Source organism: Aspergillus bombycis, assembly GCF_001792695.1.
Source record: "Aspergillus bombycis strain NRRL26010 chromosome Unknown contig00053, whole genome shotgun sequence".
NCBI classification, from domain to species: domain Eukaryota; kingdom Fungi; phylum Ascomycota; class Eurotiomycetes; order Eurotiales; family Aspergillaceae; genus Aspergillus; species Aspergillus bombycis.
Window position 1 is genome coordinate 96,366 of NW_019170055.1, and position 24,123 is coordinate 120,488.

The 24,123-nt window shown below is 47.3% G+C and overlaps 6 protein-coding genes across 6 annotated transcripts; 5 read left to right on the forward strand and 1 right to left on the reverse strand.

The window, feature by feature from the left end:
* Positions 1-96: 96 nt before the first annotated feature.
* ABOM_006572 (protein phosphatase 2A structural subunit TPD3) lies at positions 97-2,409 on the forward strand (the record flags this gene model as incomplete). Its single annotated transcript, XM_022533701.1, has 10 exons — positions 97-159; positions 234-339; positions 408-559; positions 612-1,103; positions 1,165-1,279; positions 1,332-1,476; positions 1,537-1,637; positions 1,686-2,023; positions 2,078-2,195; positions 2,261-2,409. The coding sequence occupies 10 exons, from the start codon at positions 97-99 to the stop codon at positions 2,407-2,409; spliced, it is 1,779 nt and encodes a 592-aa protein (XP_022388289.1).
* A 2,898-nt stretch (positions 2,410-5,307) lies between these two features.
* ABOM_006573 (putative capsule-associated protein CAP1) lies at positions 5,308-7,270 on the forward strand (the record flags this gene model as incomplete). The annotated part of the gene is made up of 2 exons (XM_022533702.1): positions 5,308-7,166; positions 7,219-7,270. 2 exons carry the CDS (start codon positions 5,308-5,310, stop codon positions 7,268-7,270), a joined length of 1,911 nt encoding a protein of 636 aa, XP_022388288.1.
* A 912-nt stretch (positions 7,271-8,182) lies between these two features.
* ABOM_006574 (alpha/beta fold hydrolase) lies at positions 8,183-9,740 on the forward strand (the record flags this gene model as incomplete). The annotated part of the gene is made up of 3 exons (XM_022533703.1): positions 8,183-8,330; positions 8,401-8,870; positions 8,928-9,740. The coding sequence occupies 3 exons, from the start codon at positions 8,183-8,185 to the stop codon at positions 9,738-9,740; spliced, it is 1,431 nt and encodes a 476-aa protein (XP_022388291.1).
* Positions 9,741-10,446: 706 nt separating this feature from the next.
* ABOM_006575 (glycogenin) lies at positions 10,447-12,911 on the forward strand (the record flags this gene model as incomplete). Its single annotated transcript, XM_022533704.1, has 6 exons — positions 10,447-10,479; positions 10,536-10,563; positions 10,626-10,732; positions 10,801-11,388; positions 11,446-12,089; positions 12,146-12,911. The coding sequence occupies 6 exons, from the start codon at positions 10,447-10,449 to the stop codon at positions 12,909-12,911; spliced, it is 2,166 nt and encodes a 721-aa protein (XP_022388290.1).
* A 500-nt stretch (positions 12,912-13,411) lies between these two features.
* Positions 13,412-14,271, reverse strand: ABOM_006576 (putative cysteine dioxygenase Cdo1; the record flags this gene model as incomplete). The annotated part of the gene is made up of 2 exons (XM_022533705.1): positions 13,412-13,738; positions 14,011-14,271. 2 exons carry the CDS (start codon positions 14,269-14,271, stop codon positions 13,412-13,414), a joined length of 588 nt encoding a protein of 195 aa, XP_022388293.1.
* A 618-nt stretch (positions 14,272-14,889) lies between these two features.
* Positions 14,890-16,523, forward strand: ABOM_006577 (GTP-binding protein RBG1; the record flags this gene model as incomplete). Its single annotated transcript, XM_022533706.1, has 9 exons — positions 14,890-14,910; positions 15,006-15,026; positions 15,091-15,133; positions 15,193-15,270; positions 15,335-15,371; positions 15,425-15,495; positions 15,562-15,899; positions 15,971-16,327; positions 16,395-16,523. The coding sequence occupies 9 exons, from the start codon at positions 14,890-14,892 to the stop codon at positions 16,521-16,523; spliced, it is 1,095 nt and encodes a 364-aa protein (XP_022388292.1).
* Positions 16,524-24,123: the final 7,600 nt, after the last annotated feature.

Here is a 24,123-nt window from a genome sequence, read left to right on the forward strand (position 1 = left end):
CAGTGGTCTAAGTGAGGACTTGGACCTGTCACGTCCTCGCCTCTCTAAATCGTCTCCTTTGTCTGATAACACAACATACAATACAACAAATTCGAGATGGAGGGTCAGGGTGAAAACGACGAGCTCTACCCTATCGCTGTTCTTATTGACGAGTTGAAGGTATGGTACTCCGTCCTGATGGCGCGGCGCCCCTACGAATAAACATCGATGGATCTAATCCCCGGCTTTTCTAGCACGATGATGTCCTCATCCGTCTCAATGCTATTCACCGCGTTTCTACCATTGCATTGGCTTTAGGGGCTGAGAGGACCCGGGAGGAACTCATTCCATTTCTTGACGGTCAGTCTCCAGTCATCACTCGTGGACCAGCTAGGAAATCAGAGCACATCTAATATGATCCATAACAGATTCTGTTGAGGACGAAGATGAAGTGTTGACTGCGCTGAGCGAAGAACTGGGTAACTTCGTAGAATATGTTGGTGGTCCGGAATATGGGCATGTTCTCCTTTCCCCCCTTGAGAACCTGGCGGCTATCGAGGAACCGCTGGTTAGGGAGAAGGTAAGATACAACAAGGAATGAATCCGTTGATCCTATACTTACAGGACACTAGGCTGTTGAATCCCTCAACAAGATCGGCGAGCAGCTTTCCGAGAAGCAGATTGAAGAACATTTTATCCCTATGGTCCTACGTCTGTCAAAAGCCGACTGGTTTACCTCAAAAGTCTCCGCAACAGGCCTTTATTGCATTCCATACAAGAAGTCTGGCCAAGCATTGCAGCAGAGTCTCCGACAATATTTCGGAGGTCTGGTACATGACGACACGCCTATGGTGAGAAGACAGGCTGCCAACAACTTGGCGAAGTTTGTCAAGGAAATGAAGACCCCAGTTGTCATTGAAGAAATGATACCCCTATTCCAATACCTGGCCAGCGATGACCAGGACAGCGTTCGCTTGCTTACAGTGGATATTCTTATCTCGATTGCCGAGGAGATCCCCAAGGAGCAGCAGCCTAGCCACGGTGTTTTGTTGACATCCTTACGGAATCTCTTTGAGGATAAGAGTTGGAGAGTCAGATACATGGTTGCCGACAGATATGAAAAGGTACGCCGTCCGAGCACTGCAAGATCAGTTTGCATCTACTTTTTCTAATCAATTTTGCTAGATCGCCAAAGCTGTTCACGAAGAAGTTATCACTCGGGATATGGTACCCTCGTTTGTTAAGCTCTTGAAGGATACGGAGGCTGAAGTCCGTACTGCGATTGCTGGCCAGATTCCCGGTATTTGTTCCATGACTGACTTGATACGGTTCCGGGACTAACCTCAAGATAGGCTTCTGCAGCTTGATTGATCGGGAGACGCTGCTTAATGAAATAATGACCAGCGTGGAAGACCTTGTTTCGGACCAATCTCAGCACGTGCGTGCGGCTTTGGGTACTCAGATTAGCGGACTTGCCCCAATCCTTGGAAAGGAAGAGTTAGTACAACCAATTGTCTTGAAGCTGATGAACTAGTGAAGCTTACAACTATTGCCTAGGACTATCGCTCACCTTCTCCCAATGTTCCTCCAAATGCTCAAAGATGAGTTCCCTGATGTCCGTTTGCACATCATCTCGAAGCTAGAGTTGGTCAACAAGGGTAAGCGTGGAATTTGAAGACATAGTTGCATCAACTAACATTTCATAGTTATTGGCATTGAGCTGCTTTCTCAGTCGCTTCTTCCCGCTATCGTACAACTAGCAGAAGACAAGCAATGGCGTGTCCGTCTTGCTATCATCGAATATATCCCTCTCCTCGCCAGCCAATTGGGAGTCAAGTTCTTCGACGAGCAACTCAGCGATCTCTGTATGAGCTGGCTCGGTGACACCGTCTTCTCCATCAGAGAGGCCGCTACGCAGAACTTGAGAAAGCTCACGGAGGTATTTGGGGTTGACTGGGCTAAGGGCTCTATAATCCCGAAGGTCATGGCCATGGGACAGCACCCCAACTACCTTTACAGAATGACAACTTGCTTTGCGATCTCCGTACGTATATGATATATCCCATGGGAATGCAAATTCGACTAACGTCCTCTCCAGACACTCGCCCCTGTTGTCTCTTTAGATATTATTGAGAACTCAATTCTTCCCATCCTGGACAGATTGGTCACTGACGAGATTCCAAATATTCGATTCAATGTTGCCAATCTTATGCTGTGTTGATTGACACATTGCGACGCCTGCCAGCAGAGGGCACTCTGGCTAACGTGGAAGGAAAGACAGCGACACCATCGCCGCGTAGTCAGGACCTTATCCAGCAGAGAATTATTCCCAGCCTGGAGAAGCTTCAAGGGGATGATGATGTGGATGTCAGGTACTTTGCAACAACTGCTGCGGGCGGTAATGATGAAGTCATGCAGACTTCACCATAGGCTGTTGACCTAGCTAGATAGATGCTCCCACGCTGTATGAAGGCCTTTCAGTGCGAGTGGGAAATGATACAACGGCAATCACACTACTTTTGGGAGGACTGTCAATTTTGTTACCTTAGAAATGGGCCAGAGTATTTGACTGGGCTGAAATGCTTAATGGCGTTCTAAATGTAGAGTTTTCTTGGTCCATTGTTCAATAATCATGCACAAATCCAATAACACCACACCTAACATCTTTGACCTACTAGTACTACTAGTACATAAACGTCCATATCGCAGTCAGCAAGTCCTACTAGTAATTATTCCTATCCTATCGGTATTTAATCAATCATGTGATGTGCGGGCTGGCCACTGGTAAGCTATGCATAACTAAGACAACCAAAAATAGTTCCGGTTACCATACCAGTTACCAACTTCTACAACCTACTACTAGTACCTACCCTTCCACTTTCTTTCTTCCTTTCTTTCTTTCTGTCTGTGAAGGTTGATCCACTTTCCAATTCATCCATTATAATTCGTGGTGAAGATACTTCTCCAATGTCACTACAGTGGCCTTGGCACTTTGTTTCTGTTTCTCCCACGGAGAAACAACATCGCCGCGAGCTTCTAGATCTTCGCGGATATTGTGCACAATGCTCGTTCTTACTTTTTATAGTACTTGTACGGGTATATAACAGCTACTTTCGAGCTGCTGATAAACCGAATGACTCCCGCACCCGCCGTAGGCAGAGGTCATGGTGGGATCTGCCCCCTTTTACAAATTGGACAGAGACACGTAAGCAGTATACTATCTGTATTACTTGGCTGGTGTGCCTGTTAAGCCTCTCAGCATGGAATTCTGGCAATGGTATGCTGCTTCCTTCTCCCTCTGACCCATTGAATATAAAGTGCTTTCGCTCCCTTGTAAAAATATTTATTCGCACCCATCAATTCCGCTGAAATTGGAAAACCGAGATGAAGCTAACTACCACACAAACAGACTACCTACATCTCACCAAAGCCCTAGGTCACGTAGCTCTTTCCCAGCTACCCTTCCAAATTCTCATGGCCCCGGCATTCTATCTCAACCCCAAAAGTCCAGCCACGGCATCCACGATGTCCTACTTGACATCTATTTCGCAACCAGCACTGACTCCATATCACCGCCTTTTCGGCAGGATAGTCATGTCCCCATTACTAGCCGGGCATGCCGCATTGTACCTAAACTTCTTCGCCCAGTCTAGTCATCCAGATTTCGGTTCTTTGCTCGCAAAGCGTATCCAAGATCCGGACGTTCAGTGGGGATTTGGCGGTCTGACTTTCGCAATTGTGATACTGTTGTTTATCCGGCCGTTGCGTACTGCATATTGGGTGCGATTGTGGCCAGCCTCTTCTGTTAAGGCTAGGAGAGAGGTATTTTACTATGTGCACGTTTCGTTGGTGGCGTTGTTGTGTGTTGCGGCGTATTTCCATGTGGCTCAGGCACAGATCTTCGTGATTGAGGCTTTGGGTGCTTCGGCTCTCAACGTGGTGTGTGGTTTGCTGCTGGGGTAGATGAACCATCTTATGATGTGCCTATGGTATTTTGTGGGCTTGGTTGCTTGTGTAATATATGAAATTGATGTCTGAGGAATAGACTCTTTGGTTTATGGGATACCGTGGAAGTTGTAGGTTGAGTGAGGATGCTGCGGGAGAGGATGGGCGGTCTAGCCATTGAGGTGCTTCAGGGATCAACAGATCTTAGTCTAGGACTTGGATAGATTCTGCGTAATCTGAGGGAGGCAGCCATCATTGTCTGGTTTGTTCGAGAGGTTAATTTATTGGAGTATACAAGTGGTAGTATTCACAGCATATGAAACTTCCTTATTAAATACTTGTAAAATATATGTATTACTATACCTAAGCATCAATGAGAATAGCCCTAACTTGGACCTCACAGAACGGCGCATGGGATGCCTGTATTTGTAGGCTGTAATAAACCGGTAAGTTAACTAATATGATTTCCTACATATATATAAATCCTCGCGATGTTTTGGTTAATCATGAGCTCATATGGCATAAGGGTGCAAAGATGCACCATCGACATGACCTGTGACGGCAAAGGCTATCTTCATTCTTATGATAGGGTTGAAGGGTACTCCGTAGCTCCGTCCCAGTTGAGCAACATCCTCCCACAGTTGGAGCTGCAATAACAGAAATACATTACCGGAAATAGCGTGGCAGATGATTTGAGAAAGTTCATACTGAAGAACATTGGAATGCTACTAGTAGTCGAGAACAGTGAAGAGTGGAGACCGAGAACGGGAGGAAGAAAGTGGCCTTCCGTTCGAGGGACCCAAGCCCTCGAGAAAAAGGGGGAACTAAATAACTCAACAAAAGAAAGAAGGTCTATAGCGTGTGCCTGAGTTACGCAGTATATCTCGAGGGGGCACGGGGCAATTCCATCCCCCATCCATCATGGAGGGTTATCAACCGCCTTACTGGAAAGGGCTTAGTGGTCACAGCCATGACTGCACGCCCCACCAGCATGGCCAGGATCGTCGCCAGATCCTCCCCGCTAGGATCAACATCGTTTCGGGGGAAACCGACCAGGAACAGATGTCCGTGTACTGCGCCGTATTTGGGTCATCGGTCGCCAAAGGTTGTCGTCATTCGATGAGGTCAATTTGACCGCTTGATGATTCCGTGTCTCCAAGAGTTGGTCAAGGTCATGATCGTTCCTTTCATTATTACTATCATTCATAAATCCAGAACCTTGACAAAAGAACATGCGACTCTTGGCGGCCATCAACCGTGTGGGGTTTCTGTTTTGAGCCAATTGTTTGTTGACTCGAGGTAGGACAAAGGTATCTCGCCCTTGCGCCTTTGAATGCCCCCTTCGTTCTCCCTTCTTTGCCCGCATGAAGACAGGCATTGACCATGTCCTTCGTTCATAAAAATCGCGTCAATGCTTTTGCCTCGTTTCCCTCCATGCATAGAGAATCTTCTCCAGGCGGCAGAATGCGGCGTCAACGCCTGGTTGTCTCGTTAGCAACCCTCATCTTTGTGTGCATCTCCCTTATTCTACTTAGAGACACAACCGTTCCTCGCTCGTCCAACGGCCTCAATGCGCCATTCGAGGTGAACCCTTTGCCGTCCTCTCACTCGCCCTCTCCTTCGCTCGCGGTGCCAAATCCTCTCGGGCCCGCAAAAGGTCGCCAAGCACTTCATCCAAAAAATGTCCACCCGGTGGCCAGTCTCATTCAAGATGCTGAGCAGGAGTTTACCCACTTGTGGTCGCGACAATCAAAGACTTTGGCCGATGCGGTGAACGAATATCGCCGCCGATATAACATGCACCCTCCACCCAACTTCGACAAATGGTTCCAGTTTGCTCAAGCAAAAGGAGTTCAGCTAATCGATGAATACGATACTATCTATCATTCTCTACTGCCATTCTGGTCTCTAGAGCCGAAGATAATACGAGAAAGAGCTCGTGAAGCCTTGGGATACGACAACGCTATGATCGGAGTTCTCATCCGTGATGGCAAGGTTACGCACACGGAAGGGGCCCGGGAAGGATATGAATGGCAGCAAGATGCGACTGCTGACATGTTGAAAAGCTTTATTCGGTACTTGCCGGACATGGATGTAGTATTCAACACCCACGATGAGCCCCGAGTGATTGTTCCCAGCGACGACCTCCAAAGGCTGGTTAACTTTGCCAAAGATCATGCAATCCCCAAGGCTTTCCACAAGCAATCATTGGTGAACAAATGGTCAGATAAGCCTGCCGACCTGAATAAGGGTGACCGGGTTGATGAGGTGCGCACCACGCGCTTTAACCGATTTGCGCACCAACCTACCTGGACAAGCTCTCGGGCTTCCTGTCCACTAGATACCCCTGCACGTTCCCTCAACGAGAGCGAGCCAGATAATTTGGAGGCCTATGCGCATGGTGACTTGGGGTTCGTCTACAACACGACCGCATTTTCTGACATATGTAACACGCCTTCTCTTCGGTATAAATATGGCTTCTTCGACCGGGCCAACGCATTCGACGTGGTCCGGGACCTGTTCCCAGTATTCTCTCAAAGCAAGATCTCAAGCTTTCAGGACATACTCTACCCCAGCCCGTGGTATTGGGTTGATAAGGTACCGTATGAAGAGGGAAAGGATCAGAGTTGGGACGCGAAGGCCGACAAATTGTACTGGAGAGGCTCCACAACCGGTGGGTTTGCGCGGGCCGGCGGATGGCGACGTCAGCATCGACAGAGATTCGTCAGCAATATAAACACTCAGAGCATAGCGAAAGTACTGTCTAAAAATGGCAGTGACCAGTGGGAGTTAAACGAAGTCAGCCACGATCCTTACCGAGAGCATTTCGATGTCAAGTTTACATACATTGGCCAATGTGACCCGAATGACTGTGCTGCGCAGGAAGAATTTTTTGTTGTGGGTGAACCAGCCGGCCAGCAGGACGCTTGGGCGTATAAGTACCTGGTCGATATCGATGGGAATGCTTTCAGTGGCCGTTATCATGCCTTTCTACGCAGCCATAGCTTGGTTTTTAAAATTGCCATCTTCCGCGAGTGGCATGATGAATGGCTCAAGCCATGGGTTCATTACATTCCTTTGAGTTTGACGGGCGATGAGTATGTGGAAACTACGAGGTACTTTGTTTCAGAAGACGAAGGCAGGACCGCAGCACCACGATTAGCTGAACAGAGTCGGGATTGGGCGCAAAAAGCCTTGCGCCGTGAAGACTTGGAGGTCTGGTTTTTCAGACTCTTGCTAGAGTGAGTGCTTTCTCCCCACATAATTAGACAGTTCCTAACATTGGTCGAATAGATACGGACGCCTAGTCGACGACAATAGGGAGAACCTGGGATTTTCTCTTTGATTGACATCTGTATGACTGATCTCATTCATCATTTATCTCACGATCCCATGTATGGCTCTCTTACTGTGCAATTTGGCTTCTTTCTTTGCTTTGCTTTGCTTACATTTATGACTACTTTATGCCCTGTACAATACCCATGTCGACATGATCTCGAACTGACTGGATGCATTAAATGGGAGGGGTTCTGGCGTTTTTGTACACTTATTTACTATCAATCCATTTGATGGGCTATCCTATACCAACAATCTTTATCATTTCTGTTGTCATGGCAACAGAAACCCACGCAAATGGGCGGTTCTTCTGCGACCTTCGACATATTGATGTCTTCGTAGACTTACTACATGTTTTAAATAGCAACCGTGGTTCTGGTATATGATTTCGAGAAAAAGCACATTATACACTGTATAAATTCCAGCCAGTCAGTATGTAGGGAAGTCGTAGTGTAATGCCCACATCCACCAATAGTGCAAGTCCATTATTGGATAGGTATTCAAAATGCACTGTATCTCCCCAGTAAAGACAACATACCTGGGACTTTATGAAGAAGACTGCACACTTTAGGTTTAATGGTGAATGGTAGGTTTAGTGGCCTGAACAGTGAGGCAAGAAGAGTACTCTACAGAATCACATGCGCCCAAGTGATGTCAACCCGTTTAAACCTCCCGCCCGCAGCCACTAAAGCTAATATATAGAGAGAGAGCTGCTGGGTAGCGGAAAACTGCTCCTCCTTTCTTGAAATTATCCTGAGTTTTAAAATCCACTCATGATCTCCATTTCAAAAGTGTACAGTTTCCCACATCATTTATTTTCTGAAAGTAGAGCTGAAGTTTGCTGTCGATTTCCCCACCGCGTCCGGAACATCTGATTCTTGCCATCGTGTAACGGGGGGCCGCACTCCTAGAGATGCACAACATGGCTAAAGCATTGTCGGGCATACTGAAACATGCTGTCGTGTTTACTTATGGGCTCTTCACTTTGATTCTTTACGGACTCACGGCTATACGAAAAGGGTACTTCTTTCGGGGGTCCACCGAGAAAGAGAATCTGGAGTTGCAGCTGGGTATGTGGTGAATCGTATCACCCGATTGCAGTTGGTATTTCTCCCACTAACCTGTGGATCTTCTCAATAGCTCGCGATCGCTTCTGGAATCTTTCGAAAACCTGGTCCGGCCTTTCTCACTATTATATCACCTTGCGAAATGGCTTCAGGTTCCATTATGTTTCTAATGACCTCCCCAGCAGCCCCGCAGCTGATAAACCATTGATTATATTTATCCATGGGTTTCCTGATAGCTGGGCTGTATGGCGCCACCTCCTTAAATCGAAGGCTCTGCAGGAGGCGGCCACTTTGGTCGCAGTTGACTTACCCGGATATGGTGGTACTGATAGCCTAGAGGAATACTCATCGACGAACGTGTTGGAGAACTTGGCAGGTTTTATCATCGCTATCAGGGCAAAGTACGGGGTCGATACTGCTGCCGGTACGCGCCAAAGAAGGACTATGATTGTGGGCCATGACTGGGGCTGCGTCCTTTCCATGCGCCTTGCCGCCGAAGCTCCTCAGTTGGCAGATCGATTCGTCTTAAGTAATGGGCCATTGGTATGTATATTTGATGTAGGATGATACTGCCTACTACGCGACTGACTTGGTCTACAGATTAGCATGGTTGCCTCCAATATTCGTCGATCGCTATCTTCGTCGCTGAAAATGTTCAAAACGGCCCTGCGTTCACCAATTAATTCTCGCTCGATGCTTTGCAAAGCAGTCAAGTCGCTAAAGCCAGTTGCCCGCCAGCTACTTCTTTCAGGGTATATATTTGCGATGCAACTTCCCATGCCCTTCGTTGTGTACCTTGGTACAGGTGGCAACTATTCTTTCTTGAAAATGGCCCACAGGGGATCATATGGGAATTCGCCATTCAGCCTCGAAGATGCTGCTGAGTGTATGGCAAGCTCATTGGGCCCGTCCGTGGAGGAATGCAGAACACAAACATCTGATGGTGAGGGATACCCTGCTTCGGTTGTAAAGGAGCGCGCCCTTGGCAATTTCCAGCACATGGCCCGCTACTATCGGGAAAAGGCGGCTACTTCGCGCTGGCAGAAATCTATCGAAACGATTGCCGATCTGCACAGCATATCGGGAGGAAATGAGCTTCGTCGAGCTAGTAGCGGGGCTGGACTGTTTGACGATGGGCCGACTGGTGTACTGAAAGCTCATTCGACCATTATCTGGGGCAAAGCTGATATCGCTTTGGATCCACAAATGTGCTTGGATGGGTTTTCGGATTATCTGGTCCGTAACAGTCAAGTGGTTGAGCTGCCCCGGTCTGGGCATTTCACCCCACTGGAGCGTGAGAGCTGCGCTGCATTGATCCGAGCTGTCGAATGGGCCGCTCGAGGTGAGCAGGAGGAAATTGGAGCTGCGATTCAGAGAGATTACCCGGATGCGGTCGTAACAGTCCGAAAATGAAAACAAAACGCCTTGCCCCTTGACTGGGAACGGGGATAGTGCCGAAGTGGTCGCGATGTCGGGGCGTTGATGTTTGCTCTGTGTTTGCGTTTCTTATGCTTCTTTGTATGACTGGGCAGCGCCGCGGGAGTAAGTAACGAATAACGATGGGCGATAACGGAGGGGGCCTATTATGGAAAGATTGAGAGTTTGCTGATGAACGCACATACTTAATGATACCCCTGCATACTAGTAATGAAAACACGGGATCTGAGCGCCCGTGGCACGGGTTCTCGACCGGACTTTTTGCTTCCAAGCTTCCTCTTCTTCCTGCCTCCGATTACTTGGAGCTTCTCCGCTTTTCCCCTCATCGTCCGATTTCTTTCAATTTCAGGTACCTGGATAAGCAGTCCGATCTACAGCTTCAATATCTACCTCCCTAGCATTGCAACTTATGCCTTGTACATTTTGCCCACTGGTCGCAATGGAACGATTGTAATCTGTCCTGACGGGCTGCCGTTCCTGCAGCAATCCACTTTTTGTCGGATCCATCATCATACAAGCTCGCTCCTGTTGGCGTATTTTGGTGGGCGGGGTTAGGAGCCCCTAACGTCACCTGCCTGTCTCAGTGGGAAATCGTACATTAAGACCCCCAACCTACTTTTGTCGATTCACTTGTTTACATCCAGTTTTCTACCTTTGAAGTAGAATCTCAATTATCGACGGGATGGCTAGTGCAGAGGACGCCGTGTATTGCACGGTATGTTCATACCTTTCCTAAACCCGAACGACTTTGGCGACTAACATCAATCGCAGCTTCTGTTGAGTGATCACTACCTTCCTGGTAAGACTATGGTATCTCGGTGACTGCCAATATATCTTGTCTAATTGATTCATTGGCCTCAGGCGCTGTCGTACTGGCCCATTCTTTACGCGACAATGGGACGAAAGCCAGACTGGTTGTCCTCTATACGCCTGATAGTTTACTACCGGCCACAATCAGGGAACTCCAGGTATGCCTTCTGTTCCCTCGGTCACACATCTGGTCTCCGCTGCAAGCATTTTGACTGGAACCATTTAGTCCGTATACGACGAGCTCATACCCGTCCACTTAACCTCGAACCACACGCCAGCGAATCTCTGGCTTATGGAGCGACCGGACCTCATCTCCACATTTACCAAGATCGAGCTTTGGAAGCAAACACAATTCAAGCGTATAGTATACATCGATTGTGATGTTGTGGCTGTCAGAGCTCCCGATGAGCTCCTGGCCCTAGAGGTAGACTTCGCGGCAGCTCCCGATGTGGGTTGGCCAGATATCTTCAACAGTGGTGTAATGGTTCTTCGGCCCAATATGCAGGATTATTATGCTCTGAAGGCACTTGCTGAGAGGGGCATTAGTTTTGACGGCGCAGACCAAGGGTTGCTAAACATGCACTTTCGAAACTGGCATAGGCTAAGTTTCACGTATAATTGCACGCCCAGCGCAAACTACCAGTACATTCCCGCCTACAAACACTTCCAGAGTACAATCAATCTAGTCCATTTCATTGGAGCTCAGAAGCCGTGGAACATGTCAAGGCAGGTATCCCCAGCTGAATCACCATACAACCAATTGTTGGGGCGATGGTGGTCTATTTACGATAGACATTACCGTCCTGCCACGACGGTAAGCTTCCTTTTGCTTTGTGATGGTTGACTGCGGTGCAGCTGATAAATTCCCCAGGTACCAATAAATGAGTGGGTTGATGCGTCTGTCCCTCTAGAGCGTAACTTTCAAAGCCATAGAGAAGATTCTGAAACAGTGCCGCTGCCTGTGCAACCCGTCTCCTCCACTCCACAAAATCTGATACCAGAAGTTGCTTATGAGCGACCGTTGGAAACACACACAGAGGTATCATTCGAGCAACCCCCTGTCACGCAAGCGCTGCCCAGGAGTGACGAGACAAGTGCATATGCATCCCCTGAGGCGCAGCCTTGCCAGGAGAGGGAAAATGCACCTGGTCCCGTAGTGACACCTGCTGAGGCAGAGCGACCTATCCAGAAGGAACACCACGATAACAAAAGTGTCCAAGTACCGGTTCTGAGTGTCGTTCCACAATATGTCCGTGGAGAAGAACATGTTTCAGCGTACATACAGCCGCATTATGAAGCACCGATTAGCTCCCATGTCGAGCAACCTCCAGGGACGCAAGTCAGCATACTAGTCACTTCTTCAGCTCCTCCAGATACCGCAAAATCTCAAGTTTACCAGCAATCAGAGGAACATCTGCCTGAAGCGGGTGAACACTTGCAACACTCGCATAAACCTCCCCCAAGTCCTGAGCCCCAGGAATTTGAACCGCCCAGGACGCAGTGGGACCCAGCTCGGTGAGTTACTTTGATAATATTCGCTATGGATAATCTCTGAAGCTTACTCTACTTAGGGAACCGCCACCTCTCAATACAAAACCCGAAGGAATTGCTCTAGAATCAAAGACATACACTATGTCAGAGGACAAAGAGCTTTTCAAGCCCCCTCCATTTTACCCCGAAGCCCCGAAGAATATGTACTATGAAGTACCTAGCACCAAACCGGAACCAGAGAAACTTAGCCAGATTTTCCCTTGGGAGAACCAGGCCCCCAAGCCGACCCGAGTTTTCCTGGATGACGATCAGGGCTCGGTTTCTTTACCTAGCTCCTTGCTCTCTCCAATCACCCCAAAAGAAACTCCCACGTTATCCCTGGGATACACGACATCCTGGCCGACCGAGAAACCATCCGAGTCATGGGACAGCTACACCAGGTCAAATGCATGGGATGATGTTCCAGAGATACAGAGATACATTCAATCCATCGCACCACCTAGGAGGGCCAAAGTCCAGGTTATCGGTGGTTGGGATGGCCCTGCGAACCGGCGAACTGCTGGCACAGTTTCCGGGATGCGTTTGACGGACTTCCCTAGCGAACAAGAGCGGCCCAGTCTCCCCGTAACTCCAGCCCCTATTAGGAGAACCCCGCCTTCTTCTTATGTCCCAGGTGATGAGTCTACCTCGGGGCAGTTACCCATTGCCGAGGGCGTGCCAAGCCAGGAAGAATGGGTGGGTGTCACGGTTGATGTGTTTTTGCATCTCCTGCGAGTGACATACTTATATTGGTGCTTCACAGAACCCGTCAGCACGCCTCGAGGAACTTCAGCGGCATCATTCTGAAGTTCTAGAGAACCCGGATCTACTTCTCGAGCGGATCCAAAGAACATCAAGGGAACGCATGCGTAGGTATCTATAATGAAGGAAAGAAGTTGATCTAGTCCCCTCGGGCTCACTTTTTTCCTGTTTTCATATTTCGTCTCTGTTCTTATTACTATTTCCACTGTATATTCCTATTGTACAGTATGTTACGCATACGCATCGTCCTGTCATGCAGCATGCATGAAGATCAATTGTCCACTTCATGTCTTTTTTTTTGGGTAAGAAGGGCATGTTGGCTAGCAGCAGTTGACTATGTAGTCTAGCACGATTATGTATGTCTCACCTGAATACTCTTGAATAAAAGCCTCATTCATTGAGTCACGTATCCTACAACCAGCATTCTGAAAGATATAAGCATAAGACACCAGAAGGAAGGGAATGCCAACCGACTATCTACACAAGGCTATAGTACAATGAGAATAGGTAATGATATACAGAGACTACCACACTACTGCAAACGACTATTTCCGCAAAGCCAAACATCTCTTCCCTCGGATTGAATAGAAATTCGACTGCTTAATATGAAACGCCTTCCCCGTTTTCTCGTTGAAAACACTAAAGCCATACGTTGCAGCATTCGGCGGCGTATAAAGATGCAAGGACACAGCAACATTATCCGGGTCGGGGTTGGATATCTTATGGAGGCCCAACTTGTCCGACATATACGTAACCTGGTGCTCACTGTACGTAGTTTCCCTCCTGATCTGCGGCGGAGAGATCTGTCCATGCTCGAGCTTACTTTGATCGGGCCATGAGTACAACGTCTCCTGCAGGGACCCTTTCAAAACCTAGTACGCTTGGATTAGCCTAATCACTCGCCCCATCCTTCCCGTGGAAAAGCCATTGTGCGAGAAAGAAGAAAGGATAAGGGACTACCTTCATAACACAATGCGCATTTGCATGATCATGGATAGCACTTCCCTTCCCAGGGCTCCATACTAGAATAAGCTTGACAGGTCATATATGTATCAGCACGTGAGTGAAATTTCATGCATGTATAGGTGCATGTGATTGATCTATGTGAGGGCCGCACGAGGCGGGAAGCAAAACCATGACTCACCAGATTGCTTTTGCCGTTGCCTTCGTCGATTAGATTCCTCGTGTAGGTCTTGCTGAGATCAGGCAGGGCAAATGGCTGCCATTCTTCTGGGTTGGAGGTATACCGGTCCATTAGACGCTGGATGGCGAGCGGGTCGACATCGTCTGAGTCCAGACCCGAGCTCGGACCCAGGGCTGCGCTTAGGTCTTGGACTAGTTGTTCGAAGGCGTTGCTTGCCTGGTTGGTGGCTTCTGGGACTGTGTCTGGTTGGAGGTAGGGCATTCTTTCTTTGTTTGTTTCTCTTTTTTGTCTTTTATTTTAGCTGTGTTTGTTTTTGGTGGGATTGGGATGGTTGTATTTGAGGTGCGGTGTTTTGGGTATGTATGATTTTGGTAGATTTAGTGTTTTTGATGATTGGTAGTTCATGGGGCTTCGAAGGATGACGAACGATGTATGTCGGTATAGCTAATTATAAAGTCCGTAGTGATAGGTATGTTTCAATGTCCAGCTGTAGCTCAACAATAATAGACAGTTGTATATCCCAAACCATGTGCTATGGAAGAACATGTCCGATAACGCGCTTGCCACCCGAGGGTAAGCGTGGATGCCTTATTCACGCCTGAGGCCACAGTCCCCGCCATGTGATCTGTGATCGCTCTCGTTCTTTCTCCGCCCGACTAACGGGCGAATGAAGTGGCGGCCACAATTTCAAAGATTGAGACTCTGCGAAACAACAGTGCAAAACAAGATACGATCATCTTGGGGCTTCACCACAGCGCGGCCGGTGTGAGATAGAAGCTAGAACGTGTATAGGAGCACGGAACTTTGTGACTTATTTCTTATTGTATCTGAATATATTGTGCCTTGTGCGAGGGGTAAAACTCGTATAAAACCGCCAAAATGTCGACCACCGTGGAGAAGGTTGGATCCCGCCCATAGTCTTTTTTAAGAATTCATTAGCACTGTTCTTCCGATAGTGACAGAATCGTTATGCTGACTGGTCATGCGTACTGTAGATCAAACAAATCGAAGATGAGGTTCGTGTCGAAATTTATAATGCGATACTTGCCCGCCAGAATGCCGGACTGACCGATTATTCAGATGGCCCGGACGCAGAAGAACAAGGCGACGGCCTTCCATATTGGTATGCGCAGATGCGGGCGCTAGGTGGTCTCGGACTGGTGTGACTGACGGGCTGTGCAGGACAGTTGAAGGCTAAGCTTGCGAAGCTAAAGCGTGAACTTCTGACCCCAACCGGCGGTGGTGGCGGTGGAGGTGGTGGTAAGTGCTTATGAATAACACACCTTATTGACATGAGCCTGTTCGTTAATTCGGTGAAATTTAGCTGGTTTCGATGTTGCTCGTACCGGTGTTGCTAGTGTGTATGTATTGGATGCAACATTGCCAGGACGACGTTGATACTGACTCGAACTAGTGGCTTCATTGGTTTCCCTTCCGTCGGAAAGAGTACCTTGATGAGCAGATTGACAGGCCAACACTCTGAAGGTATGTGCGGGTGTATCCTGGTGCAGTCTTGATAGGTGCTGATGATCTCCTTTATCCTTGCTACAGCTGCGGCCTACGAGTTCACAACCCTGACGACCGTGCCGGGTCAGGTGCTATACAACGGTGCTAAGATCCAGATTCTCGATCTTCCCGGTATTATTCAGGGTGCTAAAGACGGCAAGGGTCGTGGTCGACAGGTTATTGCCGTGGCGAAGACTTGCCACCTGATTTTCATTGTGCTCGACGTTAACAAGCCGCTTGTCGATAAAAAGGTCATTGAAAATGAATTGGAAGGTTTCGGAATCAGAATCAACAAGCAGCCCCCTAATATCGTCTTCAAGAAGAAGGATAAGGGTGGTATTGCGATTACTAGCACTGTCCCATTGACGCATATTGACCATGACGTGAGCTCTCATCATATCTATGGGTTGAATATAAAACATAGCTGACATGTACTTTTCGACGTGGCTTCCAGGAAATTAAAGCTGTCTTGGGCGAGTACAGGATCTCATCTGCAGATATTTCAATCAGATGCGACGCCACAGTGGACGACATTATCGACGTTCTCGAGGCAAAGAGTCGGGCTTATATTCCTGTCGTATACGCGTTGAACAAGATTGACTCTATCACGATCGAAGAGCTGGACCTGCTCTACCGGATTCCCAATGCCTGCCCCATTAGTTCCGAGCACGGCTGGAACGTTGATGAACTGCTGGAAATGATGTGGGATAAGCTCAACCTCAGGCGAGTCTACACTAAGCCCAAGGGAAAGGCACCCGACTACACTGCACCTGTTGTGCTGAGAGCCAACGCATGCACTATTGAAGATTTCGTATGGTTCCCTTTCCCTCTCACATCCTGTCACAAGAGTGCAAGGCGGTTTATTGACTCGTGATCAGTGTAACTCGATCCACCGGACGATTAAGGATCAGTTCAAGCAGGCTATTGTCTATGGTCGCTCCGTTAAGCACCAGCCGCAGCGTGTGGGTCTTACGCACGAGCTTGCAGATGAGGATATTGGTCCGTAAATCCCTGGCCCCCGAACATCATAAGGCGCTTCCCAGCTAACTTGGCGACTCCAGTGACCATTATTAAGCGGTAAACAGCTTTAATCAATCAAGGTTCTTTAGACCGCGTAAGAGCGGAGAACTTGGTGGCGAATCGTCACGAGATAAACGGGTTGTGTTAGAAGTGTTTCGCTAAGTATACATGTCCAAGAGGCCCAGCCCTTGGAACAGCTTTCGGCGAGATGCCATAGAACGTTTGATTGGGGAAGAGGATGGTTCGCGCACGGGCAGAGCTCTGCCGACTACCGCCTGGATTTGCACGATCATTCGTTTGGGATAGATGACTGAATCATGAAGATAGTTGTTCAGCACTGCTACTCGTGGTGACGCACGGTCGTTTTGGGGCAATCCTGTTTAAGGGGACGAGGAGAGACAAGAAAGTTGACGCTGAGAATCTGGAATAGGGTTTATGGTTCCGCAGTACGAACGATTTCTCCTTTCCATTTTGTGTTTTTTTTTATTTTCTCCGTTCTCGTTGAAAGCGACCACCACTTACATGCTTTTCTCCCGACGGTTGGTCTAGAACGTATGACTGAGACTACTAAAAAAAAGTTAGTAGCAACAAAATTCGAACGATTGACAGAGTTGAGAAAGCTCCGTCCGGTTCTTTTGCTTCCAAGGATCTAAATGTAGCACCCTCCTCTGGTTTACGCGGTCCTCGCGTGCAAGTAAAGATACTAATTATTACACATGCGATGGAGCTTGAGGACTTCTGGAGGAGATTCCCCTTTCGGATCAATTGGAACATATGATGTCACCTGATTGCGTAGCCGGTATGTATATTGCTGGTACCTTAGCTGGGCGAAGGTGACCCACCCCTATACAGCTTGGGTACATCCATACTTTCCAAGAGGCACTTTAGCGGGATCGAGTAGAATTGCGATTCTGTTGGGGTGGCATGGTTGTCTGAAACGGGCGTGGTCCAGATAATTCTTCCCCACAGAGATAAAGCAAAGAAAGGGTTGCAGTCTGGTCGGATCCATGGGCGGACTCCTAAACTGAAGTATACCATGACACCCCATCGACGACGAATCGGCAGTGAAGTGCCGCCATGAAGACTGACGGGACTCTTAGTCGTCGTAGGCCCGAGTGTCAGTGTATATCTCTGCGACTAATCATGCGCCTGCAGGTGCAGGGTCCGGGGTTGCTCTGCTCACGGGCGCATTATGCACCCCCTTTCTGTCCTACTAGTACTCATTCTCATTCCCTGATCTCTGATTCGACCGAGTATATTATTACCGGTACTGACGGGTCACGGCGCAGGAGGGGTAGTCGTATTTCCATACCCAACCTGTCTAGGTTGTCTTACATGATACGCATCCGTATCCGACAAGTTCCTGTCAATTTGCAGATGTTGGAAGTAGTAATGGTCAGGTCTTAACTTTGCATCTGGATTTCTATCCATTTATGGAAATGCCTCTTTCTCCCTTTCCATTCTCGCGGGTTGCACTCGGCACTTGACTTTTATATGGGGGAGTACATCCATACCTGGCACCCATTCAATGGTCGCGTAAAAAAGCCTACCAGTTCCCTCCACCTTTTAGGTTCCATGTTTTCCATGTTACTCTGCCGGTTCCGCCGGACAGATCCATGGATACTACCAGCTCAACAAAACTTACCTGGAAAATTCAAGTCAATTAATTGAATAATAATAAAAGGGAAATTGGGAGGGGGAGGAGAAAACTTGCAGAGATTTATCGTTGACACCACCAATCATGGCTCTTATTTGTCGAAATTGATAATGCACGCTGGGACTTTTTTCCTCGGAGTATAGTACCTACATATACATCCATTTTGTATGTACTTAACGGAGATACCCTGTCTATAATTAACCGTCAGCGACATCCAGAAATTTTTTTTTTTAAAAAAAAGAAAAACTTTTTGTTTTTTTATTTGGAAAAGCGGTCTGCGCGGGAATTTAAAGCTCGGTCACTCTACAACGTTGTATTTGTCTATTTCCCAGCTCGCTGGACTATACTTCTTTGAGGGGGTTCCCCCCTGGAACCTTGATTCATGCACTCATTGAAATTGTGTGTCGTACAGGGCTGTGTTCAGTGGTAAAGTAGCACTGATTCGGGACGATTAAAAGATTGGTTCTATACCTGGATGGTGCGCTATTAAACGCCCAGAGTCCTGACCTGATGGCGAGGGGCAGAGGTTCGTTGAAACAATAATATTAACATTAATAATCATAGTCGAGATTTTAAGAAAAAGAGGAGAAATAAAATACAAAAAGATCAACCAAGGTCAAATTAGAACCATAGTGGCCGCGTGGAGACAAGTACACAGGCAATTATGATCAGCGAAGATACAAAAGGGTGCAATGAGGGTTGTGTCTGAGCAAATACTGTGCCTGATAGCCACTCGTGATTGGTAGCATAACTCGGCTTTTGCCCTGAGATCTGATGTTCTCCAATGCCAACTAATGCACAGCCTCAGCGGATTGACCAAGCTGCTAGTACTATGCCTGAGATCTCGTTATTTCATAAGGTGCTACTGTTTGTCTTAGATGAAGAATTTGAGTGAAAATCTGCTTGTCAGATGACTGTAGATGCGTGTTTTTACCACCGCACTTGTCTGTAGCATGCGAGGAAGTGGAGGCTGCATACGTCTCTTCCTTCTTCCTTCTGGTGGCCCTCATATCTCTAACTGTCGGTGACGGCTTAGTACTCGGGATCTTCTTTCTCACGCCATTTTTTCCTTTGCTTTTTTTTTCGATTTTTTCTCTCTTGTTTTTCATCTTTTCCCTCCACTTTCCTTGTATCAGTTTTAGCATGGATATCGCGGATCCTTCGAGACAGCCACATGACAGCCACTGTCTGTGGCCAATAAGTAGTAACCGTGCCAGACAAAGAATGCTCCCAAAGACTGGTAGATACTACTAGTAATTTGTTGGGGTCGTGATGCTGGACATCTGATTGCTTAGCTTCAATATATCCTGGTTCTAATTACGAAGTGCCATTCATAACACCACCTATTTTCTCTACATACATAGGGGCCCAAAAGAAACAACCTTTATCCCCACAACGCTCAGATCTGGAAGTTGCTCGTACTACACTATCGAAGTGGATATTGCCTAGGCTTTCGATACGATACTTGCTTCGATCGGATCAGTTTTCAGCTCTACTGATGTCATACGCTCTCGGGTTTACTTATGCAAATCTGAGCTCGGACATCTTCCGACAAGGGCCTTGCGGGCGTCTATCGCCATTACTCCTGCATGGAAGGCCTCACGTACCCCGTACCACTATACAAATGTCAGAGGTATGGTACATCGGAGTATTGTGTACCTTGAAGTACATCTGTACGTATTTTGGGGTACCTTGACATGACACGTCCACCGCTGATATCCAAACGAGCGATCGGACATCTACACTGCCCTTCGTACCTGACAGATGTCTATTATTGGCATTCATACAACGGTAAGGCTATCACAACGCCATATCTCGGATTAGGGGTTGTTTGGCGTCGCACCACCCGGCCCTCGTTCCAGTTTCAGTCATTCTCAACCGGATTGTTATTGATCCACTAGCAATAGTTTGCTTTTAGTTACAAAATTCAAATTTATTAAACTATTCAAACCCCATCCCAGGCGGATTTATTGACTGATCTAAATGTCCTTGAACAAGTCAAGGGGAAAAAAAAGAGAGAGAGGGAAATAATTACAAAAAGGCAAAGAGGGGCAATATCTCTGCGTACACTAGAAGAAATGGTGTTGACCCCAACCCATGGTCTCGACTTCCCATGCTAACTCTTTCCTGCATATGGTAGCGATTTTCTGTTGGCCACTGGCTTCCCCAGCCTCTCAGCGACGAGAGACGGCAGACCGACTGGAATACCGTGGTCACGTCGCTAATTCGTGGATAGTGACTTGAATTATGAAATCTTCCTCCACCTCTATTAGGTTATTTTGTTTCCCCCCCTCCATCTTTAGTTCGTCGAGAATAGGGTCCACATTGGGTGAGCTACACTCCTGAACGCGGGTATCATTTTCCTCTTCGAACCCTATCTCTACCAGCATCGTCTATTATTCGAGTACAAAGGCGCGTAGCAAGCGAGTAGATCCGAGAAAAGAAAAAGAGAAAAAGAAAAGAAAAGAAGGTGAGGTCTAAGCTGGGAATCTGACACAGTATTACATACAATAACTTAGTCTTGACAGCCCTCGTGGTTATCCGAACAAGCGGGGCGGATGGTTTGTTGATGAAAAATTAGTGCTGCACCGATCACGTTTTCCGCGCTCCCCGTCCCGTACTCTCAACTACTTAGGGTAGGTAACTGAGACAGGGCCTTAGTATGTTGTGGTTAGTACGGAGTACATCATGTACAAAGGCGATCTCCTTCGAAGGGGCCAGCCCTGGTAAGGCTGTACAATGCAATGCATTAATGAACGCCGCATCCCATAGAGTATACCCCAGGTCGCACCTACAGCGTACATACCAGTCGTACCCTTGTACCGCAATCATCCGTCGATGACTTTCCGCCAGAAGTCAAGCAACCAGTCAGACCGATGTGCAAATGCAGTATGTACCATCCAAGAACGTACCGCCTGGGCATTGTGGCAATTAATACGTGTGTGTACCGATGGCGAGTCAGGAATGCTTGGGGGGGGGTTTTGAACCTAATAGTCGCAAGAGGCTAAACTGTAAGGGTTAGGGTCAAGTTCTACTACTAAGTTCTAACCCCCGAATAACAACGTCCGATCATTATCTGCATATCTGAAGCTAACTACCAGTACTAGTCACTACTTACTACGGCTAACCTTTTCACATAGATGACGATTAATTAATCAATCCATTCGCCAAACGCGGAATTGGCTACTTTCTTTCTTTTACCTCGTACCAACTAACAGGTGCGCACTCCACTCGTCTCCTTTTGTCCTTTTTGGTCAATCCAATTTGGTCTCGTTTCCTAAGATTTGCATTGCTTAGGTTGCCGGCCCGGAGTGGACCGCTGCGGGCCCCGTGGGGTCCTAGCTCCTCGCCCTCATGTTAGTATCTTAGTAGGACTATCATGCTGGAAGTGTACCGTGGTCAGAGTAAGTCATCTAGTCGTGCTAGACGAACCGAAGCCCCGAACCATGCCGCTGCTACTTCTTATGATAGGACGAACCCTCCCTTCAGTCTATGCTCAGCCCATGTAACAGAAAATAAATTGGAATCACTTTACGGTAATTCATTGGCTGGCAACCATCTCCTGACGTTTTTCTCGTGACAAAGTACTATGCAGATCGGCCTGGCGCTGCTACCACTGGTTGATGATTTGGATTAATGAGGTCCTGGTCCTTGGCCTAGGAATGACTGGCTCTCCCCAAAGTGAATCTTGCTTTCGCATATTTCTTGTCATTTTGCGAAGCAGAGCATCCCCGAAGTAGCATAGTGTCTTCCTACCCAAAGTTGACACCCCCGAAAACCATTTGTTGAAAGACTAGTCAAATGAGGCTTCATCATTGCAAATTGCTAACGAAAGATCTACCTCTTTCTTTCTTTCTTTCTTTTTTTTTTTTTAATCCAACACCAATCCATTGTCAAGCGTACGATGATGATACCGCGAGTCACTCTGTCCTCCTCGATGTGTGGCAAGGCCATTTCTCTTCTCTCTCTCGTTTTCCTTTTTTCCTTTTTTTGCATTTTTTTTTTTCAAATCCCCTGGTGATCCACGTTCTCACATGTGGCTGGCACTATAGGAACGATAGAAGGGACGGGGGGAGCTCGGTACCGAACTATGAAGATACTTATTTCTCACTGCGGAGCTTATGATGGAAAGGAGGAAAAAAGCCGTTGGGCCTTTCCCAGATGGTTGTCGGTCGCCAGTCTAGTCGGAAATCTTCGCTCTATCTCTAAGGTATGTCATGCGGGCATTTAGGTTCAGCGGTTTATCGATCCGTTCCCCGTCCGTGAGTATGATCTTGGCTTGCTGAGAGGAAACTCTTACTTCCGTATATGATTTTCGTCTGAGGACGATCGTTTCTGCTAGGAAACCGTGGATTATCCACCTGAGGTTTCTCCCGTGAGGTGCTACAGGATCGTCCGGCTTGAGGAATTTTGTCTAACGGAACGGAGAGAAATCATTGACAGGAACCCCGAAGGACCGAACGAAAAAGCAAAACGCGCAGAAATGAAATATATATATAAAATAAAATAAAAAAAAATACCAAAGAGAAAATGAAAAAGTAAAGGGAAAGAGAAGGAAAAGGATGCGCAGAAGGTATGTTCTCTCTCCCCTCTCTCTTTTTTCATGTTTGATTTTTCCTTTTTTCCTTTTTCTTTTTACATGTCCTGGATTGGATGTTGCTTTTTCTTGTATTTTTCCCCCTTCTCCTCTCTTCCTTTCTGGCATCTCCGCTCCACCTCCAGGCTGTAAATCGGGTACCCAATTTTGCTCCCACAATTCTTGCCTGGAGTATACCAGAATAGGCAATTGTCCAAGTTACCCGATTCTCTCATTTATCTAGACTTTTGGTGTAACGCCTTGAAAATTTCCGCAGTGCAAATTCCATCTATCATAACATCAAGTCAAGCTCACATAGAGCACAAGTCTTACTATTCCCAACCGCGTTAGCCATCTGGCAGGAAACATTGTCACGGTTGATACAGCATTCAGACTGAGCGTCGTATGAACCAGTACGAGGTTAGCGGTATTCGGGCTCGTGAGATATCCCTGTCCTTGCAATCTAGCCAGCAACCAATCAGAGGCGGAATCCCCCACCATTTCCAAGAGTATTATTATCTTTCATTTTTTTACTTTCTGAGCACTGCCCAATCGCCGTGCAAGTTTTAGTCTTTTATTCGTATGGTACGCTATCTGGCCTGTCCCGTCGGTCGTAGCTCTTCGTGTCTGTGAATTATTACCCTTGTTATTTAAGAATTTATTTATGTTATTTTTTTTTCTTAATTTTTATTTTTATTATTATAGTATTATTAATATTTTTTTTCCCTTTTCCTTTTTTCTAAACGATTTCTTGACAGGCACCAAATAGGCAGTGCTAAAGACGGTCCTGTCGAAATGCAAGACCTGGTCCCAGTCGGCCATCGAATCAGGTACGACTTGCTTGACTGGAAAGGCAAGTCGCAACCAACCACAGGGCCCAGATGAAGAGGTACATCCTTTGACTCCATCCCATCCATACTTACATCGTCAGTACGGAGTATACATCTATCCTCTTCCTTACACTTTCTCCTTCTCCTCCATGATCCTTATTTACTACTCGCTCTTTCTTCCCTGATCGTCCCTGGGCCTGTGTCCCGGTCTGACCCTTTTTAACTCCGTTTTATGTCTTTTTTGCCTTACCCGCACCCACCATTGCCCCTCCGTTCATTTCGTTCTTCCCCTGTACAAAAGAGAATAATATAGTCTGCATGCTTCTTCTTGTTGTGCGCATACTTTCGGCTGTGGGTGACTCGGGTTAGATATCAGGCATCCAGGCGCTGCAAGAACTCCTCCCTCGTGGGAACCGCATTGTTGCTGCCGCAATTCGGCACATATCTACTACTACTACTATTACTACTACTACTATTTTCACAGCAGCTTTGTGTAATCGCATATTCTTTGTGCTGAACATGCA